Source organism: Rattus norvegicus, chromosome 8, assembly GCF_036323735.1.
Source record: "Rattus norvegicus strain BN/NHsdMcwi chromosome 8, GRCr8, whole genome shotgun sequence".
Taxonomy (NCBI): Eukaryota; Metazoa; Chordata; class Mammalia; order Rodentia; family Muridae; genus Rattus; species Rattus norvegicus.
Window position 1 is genome coordinate 44,749,234 of NC_086026.1, and position 18,647 is coordinate 44,767,880.

Below are 18,647 nucleotides of genomic sequence, written 5' to 3' on the forward strand. Positions count from 1 at the left end.
GGAAAATGTCAAGAGGATGTCTTCCCTGTTAATAAATTGTTTTCACGAGTTTTTTTTTAATTTAACTATTATATACTATCTTCTAGGAAAATCTGTTTTTTTTTTTAATTTGCCCACATATCTTACGCCATTCCCGATTTTCTGACAGTTACCTTATTGTTAGGTATTTGATTTCAAGTGTCTGTGCTCAGGTGCCTAACTCACTCATTTTCCTGACATGTTGTGACTTCAGAATTTTTTTTAAAGTCATTCCCCCCCCACCTGCCCCAAAACTTAATATGGAGAGCAGACTAGCCTCAAGTCACTCACGGAGATCCACTTGACTCCGCCTCCTGAGTGCTGCTGGGGTTAAAGTTGTCACCATGCCGGGCTTTTCTTCCGTTCTGTACATTTGCCTTGGTATCCGTAATGGAGACACTGCACTTTTAAACTCTACATAAGGAGGCAGGACTGTGTGCTCCCTAGAGCATTTTGGGAAAGAAGTGAGCAGTTACAATATTGGTGTTATCCTTTTTGCCTTCATTAGACATCAAGGAGCTGATTCCTGATGGAAGATTAGAGGACTCAGAAGTTGAAATGTGTCATCCAATCTTAAGGAGACTCAGCTAGGGTTTCTGCCCAATCCCTTCCCCTACCCTTTGATTCTCTCAGACTATGGGAAGGAACGGGGATATTTCTGAGGTTCAGAAATAAACTGTATGGTTGGGGTGCAGTTTAATTTCTAAGCAAAACCAACCACCTTTCTCTCTGAAGTCTGAACAGGGCCCCATGCTCATGACTTTCTCCCCCGGACATGCCTCTAATTCTCTGTTTTGGCTGCTGCTCCTGCATGCTGGAAGGCAGATGACCTCAGCCTGGCACGCACAGCAGCCTCTCTCTTGCCTGGCCCAGCTCCTCTTTTCCCCGGGCGGGGTCTGGCCGCAGATGTGTGCTAATGAGAGCTTTTCTTTGTTTACAGGGTTTGGGATGCTCTGACAGACAATTACATCCCTTCACTCTCAGAAGACTGGAGGGACCCAAACATTGAAGCTCTGAATGGCAACAGCTCTGACACTGAGGTACCTCTCTGGGGCCCTCTATTTAGTCAGGATTGGGAAGATATGGAATCCAGCAAGAAAAACGTCCAACAACTCAATAGCCTTCTAAAGCAACAGTTCAGAGTCATTGTCCGGAACAAGCGTCACCAGACCCAATGTCTCTGACATGAGTCTGTTGAGGAAGATGAAACACAAGGTTGGAAGGATACCCAGTGTTATGCATAAAAAAGAGTAAGAATGGATACCCATTCCCCAGGCTTCTCCCCTTTACCTGTTCCTTCTTTATGGTGCTGAGGCTGAAAACCAGGACCTTGTATATGTAAAGCACAATGCCAGTGACTACACTCCCAGCCCCCAAGATGTCTGGTGAACCTTACAGCTTGATGGTTAGAGCAAGGGCTCGGGGGAAATGGCTGCACAATGGTTAAGGAGGTGTTGTGTTGTTTTCTTTTGTTTTTTTTTTTTTTTCCTCGGGCTGAGGGTTACTTAGAACTTCAGTCTTAGAGATGTACATCTCAGGCTATAGAGATGGTTCATTGGTTAAGAGCATTTGATGCTGTTGCAGAGAACCCAAAGTCAATTCCTAGCGCCCGTATCAGATGGCTTACACTCGTCTGTAACTCCAGCTCCAAGGGATCTGATACCCTCTTTCGCCTCTGAGGGCAACCTCAAGACAAATGGCATTCACTCATATAGACACACACACACACACACATACACACACACACACACACACACACACACTTAAAAAAGAAAGTTTTTTAAAAGGGGGCCTGGATACTTCTTTTGAGCTGATGGTATAGTCTCTCAGAAGATCCAGATCGCTCCTCAGGGACTTACTATATATGTACAATGAGTAGTATTTTAGTCAGCAGAGCAGAGCATCTGACTGTGTGACTTATAAGCAATAGGCATTTATTTCCCATAGTTCTAGACTGGCAGTCTAAGATCAAGCTGTCAGTAGATTCACTCTGGGGAGGGCATAATATCTGTCCACAGGTGGCACTTTCTTTGAGGTCCATACCTGGTAGAAGGGACCAAATGATGTCCCTTGAACTTATTTTATAAGGAATTAATACCATTCATGAGTGCTCTACCTGCAATATCTAATCACCTCACCCGAGGTGCTACCTCCCTTTGGAGGTCAAAGTTTCAGCAAAAACTGAGGGGTGGTGGGCAGGGAGAGACAAATACAAACATTGAGCTAATATCCAGGTGAAATGGCTACTCATTGGTCAAGAGGTATTCTCATAGCAAAAGGTTAAATCGTTTAATGGCTTCATTCATGTTAAAAGACAGTTTCTACCCGTTTCACTTTCTAGCTTCACCCGTGAAGAACATTTGACAATTTTGTACACAGGAAGTGCTGGCAACGCTCTGGGTAGTCAGCAAATGATGATTTTCAGGCAGCTGATACATAGTGGTAGATCACATCTTCCGGGGAGCTCAGGAATTGGTCCTGAGTAAAAGAGCAGGAAGCAGATGTCTCTGATTGGGCACTATCTCTGCAGATTACTGCTCAAAATAGCACAGCGAAGGGATCTACATTTGGCTGACTTGTTGGAAAAATTGACTGCTTATCATTTTAGGCTTGCTAATCATGAACAATTCAGAACACTCAGGACCTCCAGGCTTTATTGGCAGGCAAGACGGTGACTTTGAGGCTGTGATTTACTGTAAACCCACTCAACAGTGACACAAGAGCCTGGGTCTCAGGTCCTCTTTGAACTCCTGATTGTACATTTTCTCTTAATGCACATGTCTGTACAGTATCTCATAGTTACCTAAAACAAAAGAGAGAAGGTCAGCTTGGAATTGGTTCCTCATTAAACGTTTGATAGGCTACTGCAATGAAATTACCTGGGCCTGGACTTTTCTTCTGTAAGTTTGTGTGTGTGTGTGTGTGTGTGTGTGTGTGTGTGTGTGTGTGTGTGTGTGTCTGTACAGAGACTAGAGGCCCATGTGAGGTATCTTCCTCTATTGCCCACCACATTAATTTTTGGCCAAGGTCTCTTACTGGACCTGGAGTCATGATTCAGCTAGATTGGATGGATGGATGGGTGGATGAATGGATGGATGAATGGGACCCTGTCTCCATTTCCCATCTGTAACCACTGAGTTTACATCTGTAACCACTGAGTTTACAGATGCACACACCATGCCCATTTTTACATGGATGCTGGGGATTTGAACTCAGGTCCTCATACTTTTGCAGTCAATTGTATCACCCATTGAGCTATCTCCTCAGAGCCCCTGAATCATAAGTCACATACTTCAAGGAATTTACCCATTCAATCTTATCAATGAAAGAATTAACCATGAAGTTGTCCATAGCCTTTTAAAATTGAGTTTTTAATTTACTTACTTATTTTGTGTGTTGGGGTGGGATGTTCATGACGTGGTACATATGTAGAGGCCAGAGAACAACTTGAGAGGGTCAGTTCTTGCCTTCCACTGTGTGGTTCCCGGGGTTTGAACTCCGGTCGTCATGCTTGACCAGTACTTGCTAAGCCCTTACTTGCTGAGCAGTCAGACTATGGCTCTGTAGTTTTCTATTTTGTATTAATGTCTGTGAGGTTTCTTTCTTGTTCCTGTTAGTGATAACTTGTGCCCTTTCTCTCCTGTCTGTGGTTTATCATTTCTATCTGTCTTTTTAGGGAGCACTTTTTTTTTTTTTATTAACTTGAGTATTTCTTATATACATTTCGAGTGTTATTCCCTTTCCCGGTTTCCGGGCAAACATCCCCCTCCCCCCTCCCCTTCCTTATGGGTGTCCCCCTCCCAACCCTCCCCCCATTGCCGCCCTCCCCCCATAGTCTAGTTCACTAGGGGTTCAGTCTTAGCAGGACCCAGGGCTTCCCCTTCCACTGGTGCTCTTACTAGGATATTCATTGCTACCTATGAGGTCAGAGTCCAGGGTCAGTCCATGTATAGTCTTTAGGTAGTGGCTTAGTCCCTGGAAGCTCTGGTTGCTTGGCATTGTTGTACATATGGGGTCTCGAGCCCCTTCAAGCTCTTCCAGTTCTTTCTCTGATTCCTTCAACGGGGGTTCTATTCTCAATTCAGTGGTTTGCTGCTGGCATTCGCCTCTGTATTTGCTGTATTCTGGCTGTGTCTCTCAGGAGCGATCTACATCCGGCTCCTGTCGGTCTGCACTTCTTTGCTTCATCCATCTTGTCTAATTGGGTGGCTGTATATGTATGGGCCACATGTTGGGCAGGCTCTGAATGGGTGTTACTTCAGTCTCTGTTTTAATCTTTGCCTCTCTCTTCCCTGCCAAGGGTATTCTTGTTCCCCTTTTAAAGAAGGCGTGAAACATTCACATTTTGATCATCCGTCTTGAGTTTCATTTGTTCTAGGCATCTAGGGTAATTCAAGCATTTGGGCTAATAGCTACTTATCAATGAGTGCATACCATGTATGTCTTTCTGTGATTGGGTTAGCTCACTCAGAATGATATTTTCCAGTTCCAACCATTTGCCTACGAATTTCATAAAGTCGTTCTTTTTGATAGCTGAGTAATATTCCATTGTGTAGATGTACCACACTTTCTGTATCCATTCCTCTGTTGAAGGGCATCTGGGTTCTTTCCAGCTTCTGGCTATTATAAATAAGGCTGCGATGAACATAGTGGAGCACGTGTCTTTTTTATATGTTGGGGCATCTTTTGGGTATATGCCCAAGAGTGGTATAGCTGGATTCTCAGGCAGTTCAATGTCCAATTTTCTGAGGAACCTCCAGACTGATTTCCAGAATGGTTGTACCAGTCTGCAATCCCACCAACAATGGAGGAGTGTTCCTATTTCTCCGCATCCTCGCCAGCATCTGCTGTCATCTGAGTTTTTGATCTTAGCCATTCTCACTGGTGTGAGGTGAAATCTCAGGGTTGTTTTGATTTGCATTTTAGGGAGCACTTTTGGTTCTTTGTTTTTTCTCTAAAGTTCTGATTTTTTTTCTTTTGGTTGACTTATTTTCTTATTTTCTTTTTAATTTTTAAAAGATTTATTTATTTTATGCATATGAGTACCCTGTCGCTGTCTTCAGACACACCAGAAGAGGGTGTCAGATCCCATTACAGATGGTTGTGAGCCTCCATGTGGTTGCTGGGAATTGAACTCAGGACCTCTGGAAGAGCAGTCAGTGCTCTTAACCACTGCACTATCTCTCCAGCCCTCTTTTTTAATTTTTTAAAAATTATTTATTTGTATCTTATTTGTATGGCTGTTTTGCTTGCACGTTTGTCTGTGTCCTACTTAAGTGCCTGGTGCCTGCAGAGGCCAAAAGAAAGTATCAGATCCTCTGGAACTGAACCGGGTCCTCTGGAAAAGCAACCGATGCTGTTAAACACTGAGCCATCTTTCCAGCCTCCTTCCTCCCTTCCCTCCCTCCCTCCCTCCCTCCCTCCCTCCCTCCCTCCCTCCCTCCCTCCCTTCTTTCCTTCCTTTGTTTTATTTTATGTATATGGATGTCTAGATGTCTGTCTGTGCACAACTTACATGCTTGGTGCCCGAGGAGGACAGCAGAAGGTATTGGATCCCCTAGGATTGAAGTTACAGGTGATTGTGAGCAACCATGTGGCTACTGGAAACCAAATCTGGGTCCTCTGGAAGAGCAGCCAGTGCTCTTAATTGCTGAACCTTTCTCCAGCCCCCTTCAACTTTCTCTCTTCCCCTTCCTCTTCGCCCCCTCAGCCCAAGACAATGTTTCTCTGTACAACAGCCCTAGTTATCCTGGAACTTGCTTTGTAGACCAGGCTGGCCTGGAACTCACAGAGATCTGTCTGCCTCTGTCTCCAAAGTGCTGGGATGAAAGGTGTGTGCCACCGTACTCCAGCTTTTTAAATTTCTTTTTTTTTTCACTTTTCTTTGGCATTCCATTTTGTTCTTGTAATGAACTTTTATCTATAACTCTTCCCCTTTTTTGTTTGTTTGTTTGTTTGTTTTTAAGACAATGTCTCACTATGTAGCTTTGGCTGTCCTGGAAATTACTATATAGACTAGGTTGGCCTTGAACTCACAAGATCCACCTGCCCCCAGCTGAAGTATTGGGAGGTTTTTGTTTGTTTTGTTTTGTTTTGTTTTGAGAAGGGAGTAGGGGATCTCACTAAGTCGCCAAAAGCTATCTTGAGACTTTAAATTCTCCTCAGGTCTCTGGAATTACAGGCATACTGCAATGCTCTTGGTATTTTTATAGAGCATTTTCCCCAGAGATCACATTGTACATTTTCAGTTTTCATAGTCTATTTAGAAGAAATATTTTACCTCTTCAGCTAAAATCTGAAACTTGAAAGTTTAATCTGTTCCTTCCATTCTTGTGTTATTATCATGCATTTCATTTGATTTATATTTTATACTTCACAATACAAAATGATTTTACTAAACATAGAAAAAAGATCATTCCCCCCCCCCCTCAGGGCCGTCATTCTAGCATTGCAAACCCAGCATTCAGGAGGTGAAGGCAAGAGAGGGCTATGAGTTCAAGGCCACTTTGGCTAGCAGAGTGAGTTCCAGGATGTATAGACTTTTTCTCATCATAGCAACAAAATCAACCAATCAGATAAAACTCAAAAGCAAACAAATAAAATTCTTGGTACTTTTACCGCTTCTGGTGTTCTTATACTCCCCAGTGGATCTGGTTTTTCCTCATTCCTTTCCAGCCCTAAGTCTTACACTGCCTGCATCCAGTGCCTGGAAACAGTGATCTCATAGATTCTGTCCAGATGTGTCCTTGCTGTGGCAAGAGGTGTGGATCCAATGCTGTTTGCTCCGAAAGCCTTGAGGAGGCCTGATCTTCTGTGGTTTTTCAGATGCATGTGTACTATTTAATTATTTATACCAAGAGGGGAAAATGTTTGGGCCAGGTTCTCTTGGATGAAGCCCAGGCTAGCTTTGAACTCACAATCTACCTGGCTCTACTTCCAAAATGTCGAATTAGAGACAAGGACTCAGTAGTCTCGGAAACCATCCATAGACGGCTGCACAAGGTTGAAGTGTTACAGGCTCTGTGTTACTTTCTAGCATTATGTTGCCTGGGAGTAGCCCTGACACACACCTTTTCCTGAAAGCAAGAGGAGGAAAAACCTGCTGTGGTCAGTTCCCACTCTGGAACTTAATGTCTTCTTAAATCTAGGAAGAAGGTCCTTGGTGGATAGTTTTTTCCTTCTAAGAGCCTCATTGGCTTTGACAGCGTGGAAATAATTGTCAGGTTTAGTCCACAAAGAAACAGACACCACATAACAAGCCTGTGGATCACTTTGAGCAGGTACCTTTCTCATCGCCACACGAGTAACCAAGGAATTGACTTTGATGTCTGTGTCACACGATAGAAATAAGAGTGTCCAGATGCTGTTGGATTCAGTGCTGTCATTTTTTTCAAAATCCCCATCTCTTGTTCAGTTAAGCTTTTTCCTCAAAATTCTACCTTGGTTTCGGGGGGGGTGGGGTGGGGAAGTCTGGAGTCTGTAGACAGCCAATGTGAAGGGAAAGGGTTTGTTCAGAAGTGACAGAAGCTGTCAGGCAAACTCTGGAGGATTGAGAAAACAACACAGGCTTGATGGAACCAGGTCGGGGTGAGGCGGGACCGACAGAGCAAAAGTCAGAGAAGAGGAAGCCCTGAGACAGTCTGGGTGGATGTGGTGAAAGCTGAGAGATTGAGCAGAGATAGCAGCTCCACAGGAGAGGAGCCAGGGCTCTGGTGGGGTGTACTGTGTGTGTTGAGCCCTCTGTTTTATTCCCTCCACCCCCACCCCGTGGTGGGTTTCTGAGAGCCAAGAAAAGGAATGCTTATAGTACCCACAACAGTGACAACGCTTTCAATTTAGGCTGTTTTGTGCTTGAGAGGCACACTCTAGGAGTGCCTCACTCAGTCCACAACGGGGGGTCCATTAACTGTTGAATAACCACTGGGAACCTCCCTTTCCCATAATCTACCCCCACACCCCCCCACCCCTGTGGGAGAAACTTGAGGAGGGAGATGACCTGGGTCAAAGGTGCAATGCTAAATTAGGGATGTAAGAGCACAGAAAGTGACCATGTTTCAGAAAATGTAAGCACTTGCTTTTCCTGTGTTTGGTTTTGGTCTCCTGTGGCTCAAACCTTGAACTCCTGGTGTCGATAGAAATGGTAGGAGAATGACTTTGAACTCCTGATCTCCGAAGTCCTTGTCTGGGATTACAGGCAGGTACCACTACACCTGGCCTTTTGCTGTTGTTTTTCAGCATTGAGGATCAATCTGAATTTGTCATATCCGAATTTGAGTTACGGGCAAACATTGCTATCGGAGGCTTATAAAAGCAATTCCAACAGAAAAGAAAACCTTCCATTTCCCAATAAGAGCCACACTTCTACCCCAGGACTGCCTGACCCTTGGGAAGTTCTAGAGCTGTGAACAAAGTGTGGCCCCAGGAGTTTTGTTCTGCCTGGTGGGGGAGCCGTGGAAACAAGCAGCTACCACAGGTGGTAGACTTGGCAGAGATACAAGCATATGGATTCCACCGCAGAAATAGATGCTGCCATCTGCCAACCAGCTCCTCTGGTGGTCCCCTCACCTCCTTGTCATGCCCTTTCTCCAGGCTGAGAGCAGATGGCATTCAAGAGACACTTCTTTATCATCTTCATCATCCTCATTAATTTATTTTTAAAATAATGACAATGTCCTGGTTTTAGGCAGGTATAGGAGGTGATGTCCACAGTTAGGGGTTACCTGCCAAAGGAAATTCTGAGGCCACACTATGACAGCTGGAATCTCAACAGAGTGTCTCCTGTTAGAATAGGAAGAACTGCCTGGGGGACAGAGCAATCAGCAGGTTAGCTCTTAGAATCAAGAAAAAAAGTGGGTTGTGCACAGGAGGTGATTCTCTGGAGGAGTTTCCTCTGGCAGCCCCTGTATGGTTTTCAACTGGATTTCTGGAAGGAACTTTTTAAATAGTTAGGCCATTGAACACGTTCCGGATGTGCACATATACTTTTAATCATCACTAATTTGCAAAACGGCCAGAGAAGCCAGAATTGTTGCAAATATCTTGTTGGACTTAGATAACTTCTGGAGTCTCGGTGGTTGTGAACATCTAGGCTCTTACTTAGGGTTATAGAATTTAGAGGGCGCAGGACAAATGAGCAAAACAGAGTTTCCCCTTCAGTGCTTTGCATGGGCTTTAGTTTGCCCTCTTTCTATCTTTTCTTTCCTTCCCTTTCTGTCTCCTCCCAACTTCTTTCTTCTTTTTCTCCTCCCTTTCTTTTCTTGATGAGGTGGGCTAGCCTTGGATCTGCTGCTACTTTCCCGCCTCCACATCCGCCTTCGCATCCGCATCCGCATCCGCCCCACCCTTGTCCCCGCCCCTGCGGAGCTGGGATTACAGGCAATCACCTTCTGCATCTGGCTTTTTCTCTTGTCGCTTTGTTTTGACATGGTAGATCTTATAGCCCAGGTTGGACTTGAAGTTGCTAGGAAGGAATAGGATAGTAGAAGGGTGATCTTAAATTCCTGATCACCCTGGGGCTACCTTCTAAGTCACCATGCTTGGTTCAGTTTGTCCTTTAGCCCATGTGCTATATCACTTGTTGATCCCTTGCATTCTGTATCCACTATGAAACTATAACTGGATTCCAATGGTAGGATGGCATTTTGTCACATTCTTTTTTAAAAGAATTTTAAAATTTTTACTTATTTTTATTTTGCGTGTATTTGGTGTTTTGCTTGCATATATGTCTGTGAAGGTGTCAGATCATGTAGTAACAACAGACATTTGTAAGCTGACATGTGGGTGCTGGGAATTGAACCCGAGTCCTCTGGAAGAACAGTCAGTGCTCTTAACCACTGAGTTATCTCTCCAGTACCCATTACCATAATCTAAAAGCTGTGACTATGTGAATTGAGACCATTGACTCCTTAAAGTGACCTCTGTGATAAAATATGGATACCCTTCTCCCTGCTCAATGGATACTACTTAAGGAAGTGTATCTGGGGCTGGAGAGATGGCTCAGTGGTTAAAGGCACTGACTACTCTTCTGGAGGTCCTGAGTTCTATTCCCAGTAACCACATGGTGGCTCACAACCATCTGTAATGAGATCTGATGTCCTCTTCTGATGTGTCTGAAGACAGCGGCAGTGTACCTACATAGAATATATGTAAAGGAATTGTATCTGCTACATGAGTAGCTGTATCTGCTACATGAGTGAATGACTGTAGTGCCATTCACTGTGGGAAGGTTTCTGGGTCATCCAAGGAAAACCTGCCTGTGCGTTGAAGAACACTGCTGATCCCGAGTCAGAATGGTGCTGCCCACTCCCACCCCATTGTCTTCTTCTGGCCATGGGGGGCAGATTTGGAACAGGGTGAAACTCCACTCCTCTCCACATCCCCTCTTTAGACAGTGGGAGGCTAACATGGCCCGGCAGTCAGTGTTATCTAATCTAGTCCTGCTGATGGGTAGAATGTCACTTCCCACTTCTACAGATCCACGAGAAGGAAGAAGAAGATGAGTTCATTGAGAAGAGTGAAAACGACTCTGGTATCAACGAGGAGCCTCTCCTCACAGCTGACCAGGTATGAGTGACACCCCCTCCCAGGGTCCGGGAACCTTTTATTCTTCTAGAGGAAAGGTTGATGAGGGCCTCCAGGTCAGAAGAAAGATGTGCAGTCTCAAAGTGCCTTGTTGATGAGTTCAGTATCTTTGATAAGAGGTTAAAATTTCTCTTTATGCTTACAGTAGATGTGAACTCAATCCCTAATGCGTGGGTTGATTGTAGCAGTTGGTGATGAGAGCCAGAGCCGTGTTTAGAGTTTCCTGGCTTTACTTCCTGTTAAGCCTGTGTAGATTTGTTTCTTTTTTAACTTGAATGAAAAAAATATTTTATTTTTCAAGACAGGGCTTCTCTGGCTGCCCTGACTACCCTTGGAGTTGCTCTTTAGACCAGGCTGGCTTCAAACTCCCTTATCCCTTCAGATCTCCCTTACCCTCCCTTCCAAGTACTGGGGTGAAAGGCATGTGACACTGGGCTCAGCTCTCCATAGATTTTCTTTTCTACATGGAGCTTGGGCACTTAAGAGGGGTGTGTGTGTGTGTGTGTGTGTGTGTGTGTGTGTGTGTGTGTGTGTACGTGCGTGCGATCTTAAAATACTCCTTTTTGTTGTTGTTGTTTAAGAAGCAGTGATAGACAGGCGTCTGTGTGATGGATGTTTTGTTGCATTTTATAGAACCCTGAAAATTGTTAGCCTTCCAAAAGGAGTCTCAGAGACACTTTTTGTCTTTGTGGGGGGTGGTGGGGAGAAAGGATGCCATGCTTCACCTTGGAGACCGATTCATTAAGTCGTAGCCTTAGTGATTTCTCACTTAGGCTGCAGCGTTGAGTCTCCTTAGTCACTTCTCAGTCAACAAATATCTGTTAGTGCTTATTGGAGCTGGCCTCCACACAGGCTTTCACGAGCTGTTCTGAAAAGGCTCCACTGGAACCTGTGCTTATGGCTAAAAGTGGCTTCAGTCTTTTAATTTCTTTGTTTTCTTTTTTTCTTTTTTATTTTTTTAAAGATTTATTTATTTATTATTTATGACTACACTGTAGCTGTCTTCAGACACACCAGAAGAGGGCATCAGATCCCATCACAGATGGTTGTGAGCCACCATGTGGTTGCTGGGATTTGAACTCAGGACCTCTGGAAGAGCAGTTGGAGCTCTTAACCACTGAGCCATTTCTCCAGCCCATTTCTTTGTTTTCTTTTTTTTTTTTTTTCTTTTTCTTTTTTTTCGGAGCTGGGGACCAAACCCAGGGCCTTGCGCTTGCAAGGCAAGCGCTCTACCACTGAGCTAAATCCCCAACCCCCTTTGTTTTCTTAAAGTAGGACTTAATATAAGTAAAGGAGACTGAAGGAAATCATGTCGAGAATAGGTACCCATGCTTGTAAATCCAGTGCTTGGGAGGCGCAGAAGGTCAGAAGTTCCTCGACAGCTTTGTCACACGAGATCCTGTCTCCCAAACAGCAAAGCAAGGCAAAACAAACCAAATAAAAGAACGGGGGCTGAGAGTGTTTTTGTTTGTTTTGCTTTGCTTTGGCTGGCCTGAAACTCACTATATAGACCTTACACTCGACACACCCAGCAAGGCCGAAAGTCTTTTTAAAATAATATATTTATTTTTACTTTATGTCTGTATGTGAGGGTCTCTGTACATGTTGATGCGTGGCACTGGAAGAGGCTAGAAGAGGGTGTTAGATCCCCTGGAAGTGTAGCTACCAGTGGTTGTGAGCTAACAGGTGGGAACTGGATCCAAGTCCTCCAGAAGAACAGCAAGTGCTCTTAACTGAGGGACCACCTCTCCTGTCACCTCCCTACCATCTCTTGGCTCGCAGTTTTGATTGCGACTTGAAGGGAGGGATTGTATCTCAACGATAAAGTCTCACTAGTTACTTTTTCCATTAATGTGATTAAATACTTAGCAAAAGCCGACTTAAGGGAGGAAGGGTTTACTATGATCCTACTTTGAAGGTGCGGTCACAGCAGCAGGAACCTGAGGTACCTGGTCATGTGACAGGACAGTCAGGAAGCAGAGAGGTAAATGCCAGTGCTCAGCTTCACTTTCTCTTTCTTATTTTTTATTTTATTTCATTTTATTCTCAAGACCGGGTCTTATTGTTGAGCCCTGGTTGGCCTAAAACTTTTAGAACAAGTTAGCCTTGAACTTAGAAATTCACCTGTCTCGGCCTCCGAGCATAGGGATTAAAGGTGTATGTCCCATGCCCAGTTTCATTTTCTCATGTCTGCCCCTTCCAGGACTCCCAGCACTCCCAGAATGGGCTGCCCATAGTTAAGGTGGGTCTTACCACCTTAATTAACCTAATCAGAATCACCTCACAGACTTGCTCAGACATTTGTCTCCCAGATGACTTTAGAGGCTATTAAACTGACTAGCAATAGTAGCCATCATGGGCACAAATGAAAACTGCTCTCAGCCATAAAACCTTAAAGAGCAGCCGTGTTACTTGGTCACGTTTTACAAAATACCCTTCGAAGACTAGGCGCGTCCTAAATTTTCAGTTCAGTTTGAAAAACGTTTGTGTATAAAAACAGATTATTTCAAAAGAAGAAACCCGTAGGTAAGCTCTGTTCCTTTCAGTCCAGCCCATCAAGAAGAAACCTGTCTCCAGATCAGTCTACTGGCTTCTCAGGTTGCGTCCCTCACAGCACTGTGAAGAGGCTGGCCTAGCTGAGTGTGCTGTGGTCACCAGACTCATCAAGACCCACTTCCTCGGGAGAGCCTGGCTTACTCTCTATATGTGCACACAGCGAACGCCCACAGTCGTTCATCCATTCTTTTGGTAGCATCTACCTTGACCCTGAACTCGTTTGTAGGGAGCTGAGCCCCGCTGACAGTGGAGTTCAGAGCTGGGGTTCTTACCTACTTTTGCTGTGCAGACATTGGCTGGCCTCTTATCATTTCCTGACCTTTACTTTCACTTTTTACTGGGAAGCTTCCATTGCGGTTCAGGTGACTTCTGGAGAAACATCTGTTTTCCTCCCCATTTGGGGTTGTTCTGGTGATGTGTGTGTTCCTCTCCCTCCTCCCTTTCCCTGCTCTGTTACAAGCAGTGTGACAATTAATGGACTGGGTTTTGTGTTGTAGTTGGGCAGATAAAGTATTTTCCCACTTAGAAACAAAATGCTTAGCAAACCGAAGCGAATGTTTACTTCCAGGCAGCCCGTCTTCATTTCCTGAAAGAGCAGCTGACTTCCAATAATGCATTCAACTAAATGGAGCACTTGGAAGAGGTTTATACGAAAGTGCTTTACATTAAAGGCAGACTATATGCAAGCCTTCAAGTGGGTCTATTTTTATTATTATCCAATATTTATGAAGACAGAGAATGAACTAGGAATGCCGCTGGCTGCTCGAATGAACTGGAACACCCCTCCAGGAAGGAACAGAGTTTGTGCTTTATCCTTAGGTGATTGAGGAGATCGAAGAAATGATGCAGAACTCCCCAGATCCTGAGGAGGAAGTGGAGGTGCTGGAAGAGGAGGATGGAGGAGAAATCTCGTCTCAGGCAGATTCAGTCCTGCTACAAGAGATGCAGGCCCTGACGCAGACCTTCAACAACAACTGGTCCTATGAAGGTGAGGGCCCCTGGGCCAGGTTCACTGAGGACCAAATGATTCCTTAGTTTCAGGTGCTGGGTTTATTTTGTTGTGTTTTGTTTTTTGTTTGTTTGTTTTAGACGGTCTCACTGTGAAGTCCTGACCAGTCTGGGACTCACTGTGTAGACCAGGCTGGCCTTCACCTCACAGAGATCTGCCTGCCTGAGATTATAAAAGATTGTGCCACCATGACTGTGCCCTGCCCAAATACTGTTTGCATATGGCTATCAGAACTTGATCTCCACTCTAAAACAGAGGTTTGCCAATCCAGGAGAAAGGCAATACCTTCCTAATTTGGCATCTGAAGAAAAGTCAGCATTTTTTCAGGTGGAAAAAAAAAAGGTAGAATAAAATTTAAGTGCTAAAGCTAACCAAACAAGACTAAAGGACTGAACCATTGCCCAAATTCAATCAGTGGTGCTACCATCAAACCAATGGGGAGATATATATGTCCATATTTGGTAGGACAGGGGCTGTAGCTCAGTGACAGAGCATTTGCCTTGCATTCATGATAACATAGTATCATAGGTACAGGCTCCAGTATCCTCTGTGTGTGTGTGTGTGTGTGTACATGTGTGTGTACACATGTGTGTGTTGTACACATGTGTGTATGTGTGTGTCTGTGCCTGTGCCTGTGTGTGTGTGTGTGTGTGTGAGAGAGAGAATGAGAGAGAGAGAGAGAGAGAGAGAGAGAGAGAGAGAGAATAAGAGCTATCAGTCTTAGTGTTCTCTATGTACTACCCTCAAACCAACTTCACACCATGCCCCCCAGACTGAGCTGTGTTCTGGAGGTTAAGTGACTTATCCAAGGCCACAGTTGGAGAGATAGAGTTACAAACGCAATCTCCTTGCCATTCAGAAAATCCTTTCCACAAAAGTATGGGTGCGGGGCATTTTTATTACCGAGTAAGCATTAAATGAGAACAGGCTACATATCACAGGCAGATATGAAGGACAGCAAAGACTGAGGGAAATTGTACTCTTGTTATAACTAAGCAGATGAACCCATTAACGTAAGTAGGTTTTGCAATTTGGAGTCAGGTGGCTGAGTTAGGCCATTGTGCTTCAAGAACAGTGGGAGATTAGGTCTTATCTTCCTTTACGATTACATTTCGAAGCAATGGCTCTCAGATCCCTGAAGAAATCTTTCCTGAACTGTGGAGATGGGAGTGGGCTTATTTAGCCATTAAAAATTAAATATATTTTTGAAAAGTACAAACAGAAACTCTAAGAGAAAAGGGATATGAAGAGGAAAATTCTCTCTCTGTCTCTCTGTCTCTCTCTGTCTCTCTCTCTGTCTCCCTCTCTCTGTGTCTCTCTCTCTGTCTCTGTCTCTGTCTGTCTCTCTCTCCCCTCTGCATGCTCGTGCGTGTGTGTGTGTGTGTGTGTGTGTGTGTGTGTGTGTGTGTATTTAGGACAGGGCCTCATGCTACTGTGTACTGTCATGGTAGCATACACTCTAACACTGAGCTACACCCTCAGCCTTCTTCCTTTTTCTTTCAGTGTGGAGAGTGAAGATGTCTCCTTTCCAATTTGCACTTTTCCTATACATTATCAGGACAGTGCAGATAGCACTTGAAACCAGGGAAATTAACTCCAGAGTCCAGTCTTTTAATGCCTGTCTCACATTACCTCTCTAACACATATTTATAGTAATGGCTACACAAAGGATGGGCTGGACGAAGCGTGAAATGAAAATGTAATAAAAAATCAGCAGGTGTCTCAGGGATGCTTATGTGCATGCTGCCCTGCAGGAGGAAGCCTGCTCTTGCAGAGATGTTACTGTGACGTAAGGTGGATAGTGGGGCTGAAGCAGAAGGTGTGCTTGTCAGGGTGCCTCGGTCCAAATTTCATGTGGAGGTGGCAAAAGCTGAGACAAAGTCAAGCACAGCATCCTGAAAGCAGAACTGCCTGGCTCTGAGGAGATGAGGCAGGCAAGGCTGTGCCACCACAAGAAGCCAATGGGATGATGGAGTGGGTTTGGCTGCCTAGCTGTATTCACCACCCGCCCAGTCAGGCCATTCTCAGGCACACAAAGGGCCCAAACATAGAAGCACTCAGCAAAGCAAAGTGAAATGGCAAAAACCAGAAGGAGGAGGACAGCCTCAAAGAGCAAAACAAAGCAGGAAGAGCCAACTGAGTCATCAGATACCCAGGCTAAGCAGAAAGGCGGAGGGAGAGTGAGCACAGAGGAGAAATCGAAGGTGCTCCCTAAGTACTTGTTAATATGCTTAATTGGCATGTGGCAAATTTATGTGTTTATGGGATACTGGGTCATTTGAAACCTTGTAAACAATGTAATGAATATATTCAGGTGACTGGCTCCTAATATAAAGTCATTTCTTCCTGGTGGGATCTCTCTCTCTCTCTCTCTCTCTCTCTCTCTCTCTCTCTCTCTCTCTCTCTCTCTGTGTGTGTGTGTGTGTGTGTGTGTGTCTGTGTCTGTGTCTGTGTCTGTGTCTGTGTCTGTGTCTGTGTGTCTGCATTGCTAGTGGTTACATCCAGGGCTTCTTCCTTGCTAAGAAAATGCTCTGCCACTGACTGCATTCTCAGACACGTGTCAAGAAGATTTACAGTCCCTTCTGCTCACTAGATGTGGTAGCACTTACCTACCAGCATTCAGGAGTCAGGGGTAGGAGAAGAGAGAGCTAGAGGCTATCCTTGGCCACATATTGAGACCTTGTCTCAGAAAAAAAATAGCAAGAGTTGGAAAGATGACTCAACATTTAAGAGCACTGGCTGATCTTGCAAAGGACGTAATTTCAATTCCCAGCACCCACATGGCTACTTATGGTTACCATTTATAACTCCAGTTCCAAGGGATCTGATGCCCTCTTCTGGCCTCTATGGGTACCATTTACAAACAAGTACAAGGTACACAGACATACATGTAGGTAAAACATGCATACATGCTTTAAAAAAATGTTCTCGGGGTTGGGGATTTAGCTCAGTGGTAGGGCGCTTGCCTAGGAAGCTCAAGGCCCTGGGTTCGGTCCCCAGCTCCGAAAAAAAGAACCAAAAAAAAATGTTCTCTATTGCTTCCTTTTTTCTTCCTTCCTTCCTTCCTTCCTTCCTTCCTTCCGAAGGCAATACTTACTATGTAGATGTGGCTGTTCTGAAATTCTCTAATATAAACCACAATATCTTTGAACCTGCAGAGCTTAACTTGCCTCTGCCACCCAAGTACTAGCATTAAAGGCATGTGCTACCATGCCTGACTCTCCTACCCCTTTTGAAATAATTAATTGATGATGATCTAAATCTATTATACACCACACAGCCCTAAGAGACAAAACGTTAAAGGAACCCATGTCTATAAACTCCGGTTCCCTTTATTTGTCTCAGGAAGTAACCTGCTGGTGGACAAGGCTTCATTCTTCAATGCCTTTCCTAGTCTTCCCTGGGACTCCCATGGTGTGGAGTGTGGACTGAGGGATAGGACCGTACACCTTCATGCCATGTTCATTCTGGTGTGAGCTCTGTCTCCGTGACTTCTTGAGAGAAAACACTACCTCTTGTATCAGTATTCTCCTCCACTGACCTCTCCCATGTGAGTACTACAGGGGACAGATAGAACAAGGTGTCAAAGCTAGGCACGCACCTTCCTTCATTGGACACAGAGTGCTTGTGCTTCCTTTTGGACACTCCTTTCCCCTCTGCTTTCTGAGTTGGGTTTTCTCTTCTGTATGTGATATAATGCTGCTCTTCTCTTGGCCTTTCCCCTAATTGTGGCAGTCTTTCATAACTAGGAAGGGGCTCTCTCTAAGAATCGTCCCATCTCCAGCAGGTCCGTGCCTGTCTGTAGGTATCACTATGAAATGCACCTTCCTCTCTAGGGCTGAGACACATGTCTGGGTCTGAGCTGACAGAGCTGCTGGACCAGGTGGAGGGTGCCATCCGTGACTTCTCGGAGGAGCTGGTCCACCAGCTGGCCCGCAGAGATGAGCTGGAGTTTGAGAAGGAAGTGAAGAACTCTTTCATCACGGTGCTCATTGAGGTTCAGAATAAGCAGAAGGAGCAGCGGGAACTGATGAAGAAGAGGCGGAAAGAGAAGGGGTTAAGCCTGCAGAGCAGTCGGATAGAGAAGGGGAACCAGATGCCTCTCAAGGTATGTGAGCAACCAGAAGTCTAGCCTCAGCCAACCTTGAGCCCTAACCATCACATGTCCTGATACCTACCCCCTCCACTGAACCCCTAAACAGTTACAGTCACAGAACCTGTGACAGGCAGTGGGGTCAGGAAGGGAGGGAATGCTGCTTTTCTCCCTGATTTCCCAGAAGGTCTCTGGTCTGAGCGAGAACATACTGAATAAAGGTTAAAAAATAATTAGCTATGACCTGAGTTCTCCAGGCTGGTCCTTGAAAAAATAAACCAGGGTCTGTATCTCTACCATTGGTGTGGGTTATTGTCTGGTCTGGTCTCTTTGGGGCAGGTGTAGGGTATTGCTGGACTATGTGAATGGCTAAAAGGTGACCAGATAGCT

General features: G+C 44.9%; 1 protein-coding gene across 5 annotated transcripts in view; it reads left to right on the forward strand.

Annotated features, from left to right (window-relative positions):
* Fez1 (fasciculation and elongation protein zeta 1) overlaps positions 1-18,647 on the forward strand; it is a 45,232-nt gene that overhangs the window by 15,946 nt on the left and 10,639 nt on the right. For all 5 annotated transcript variants that reach the window (XM_063266208.1, XM_063266210.1, XM_063266209.1 and 2 more), the window contains 4 exons: positions 959-1,058; positions 10,492-10,581; positions 13,975-14,143; positions 18,001-18,272. In XM_063266208.1, the coding sequence (XP_063122278.1) occupies positions 959-1,058; positions 10,492-10,581; positions 13,975-14,143; positions 18,001-18,272 (631 nt within the window). The remainder of the gene's footprint in view (positions 1-958; positions 1,059-10,491; positions 10,582-13,974; positions 14,144-18,000; positions 18,273-18,647) is intronic.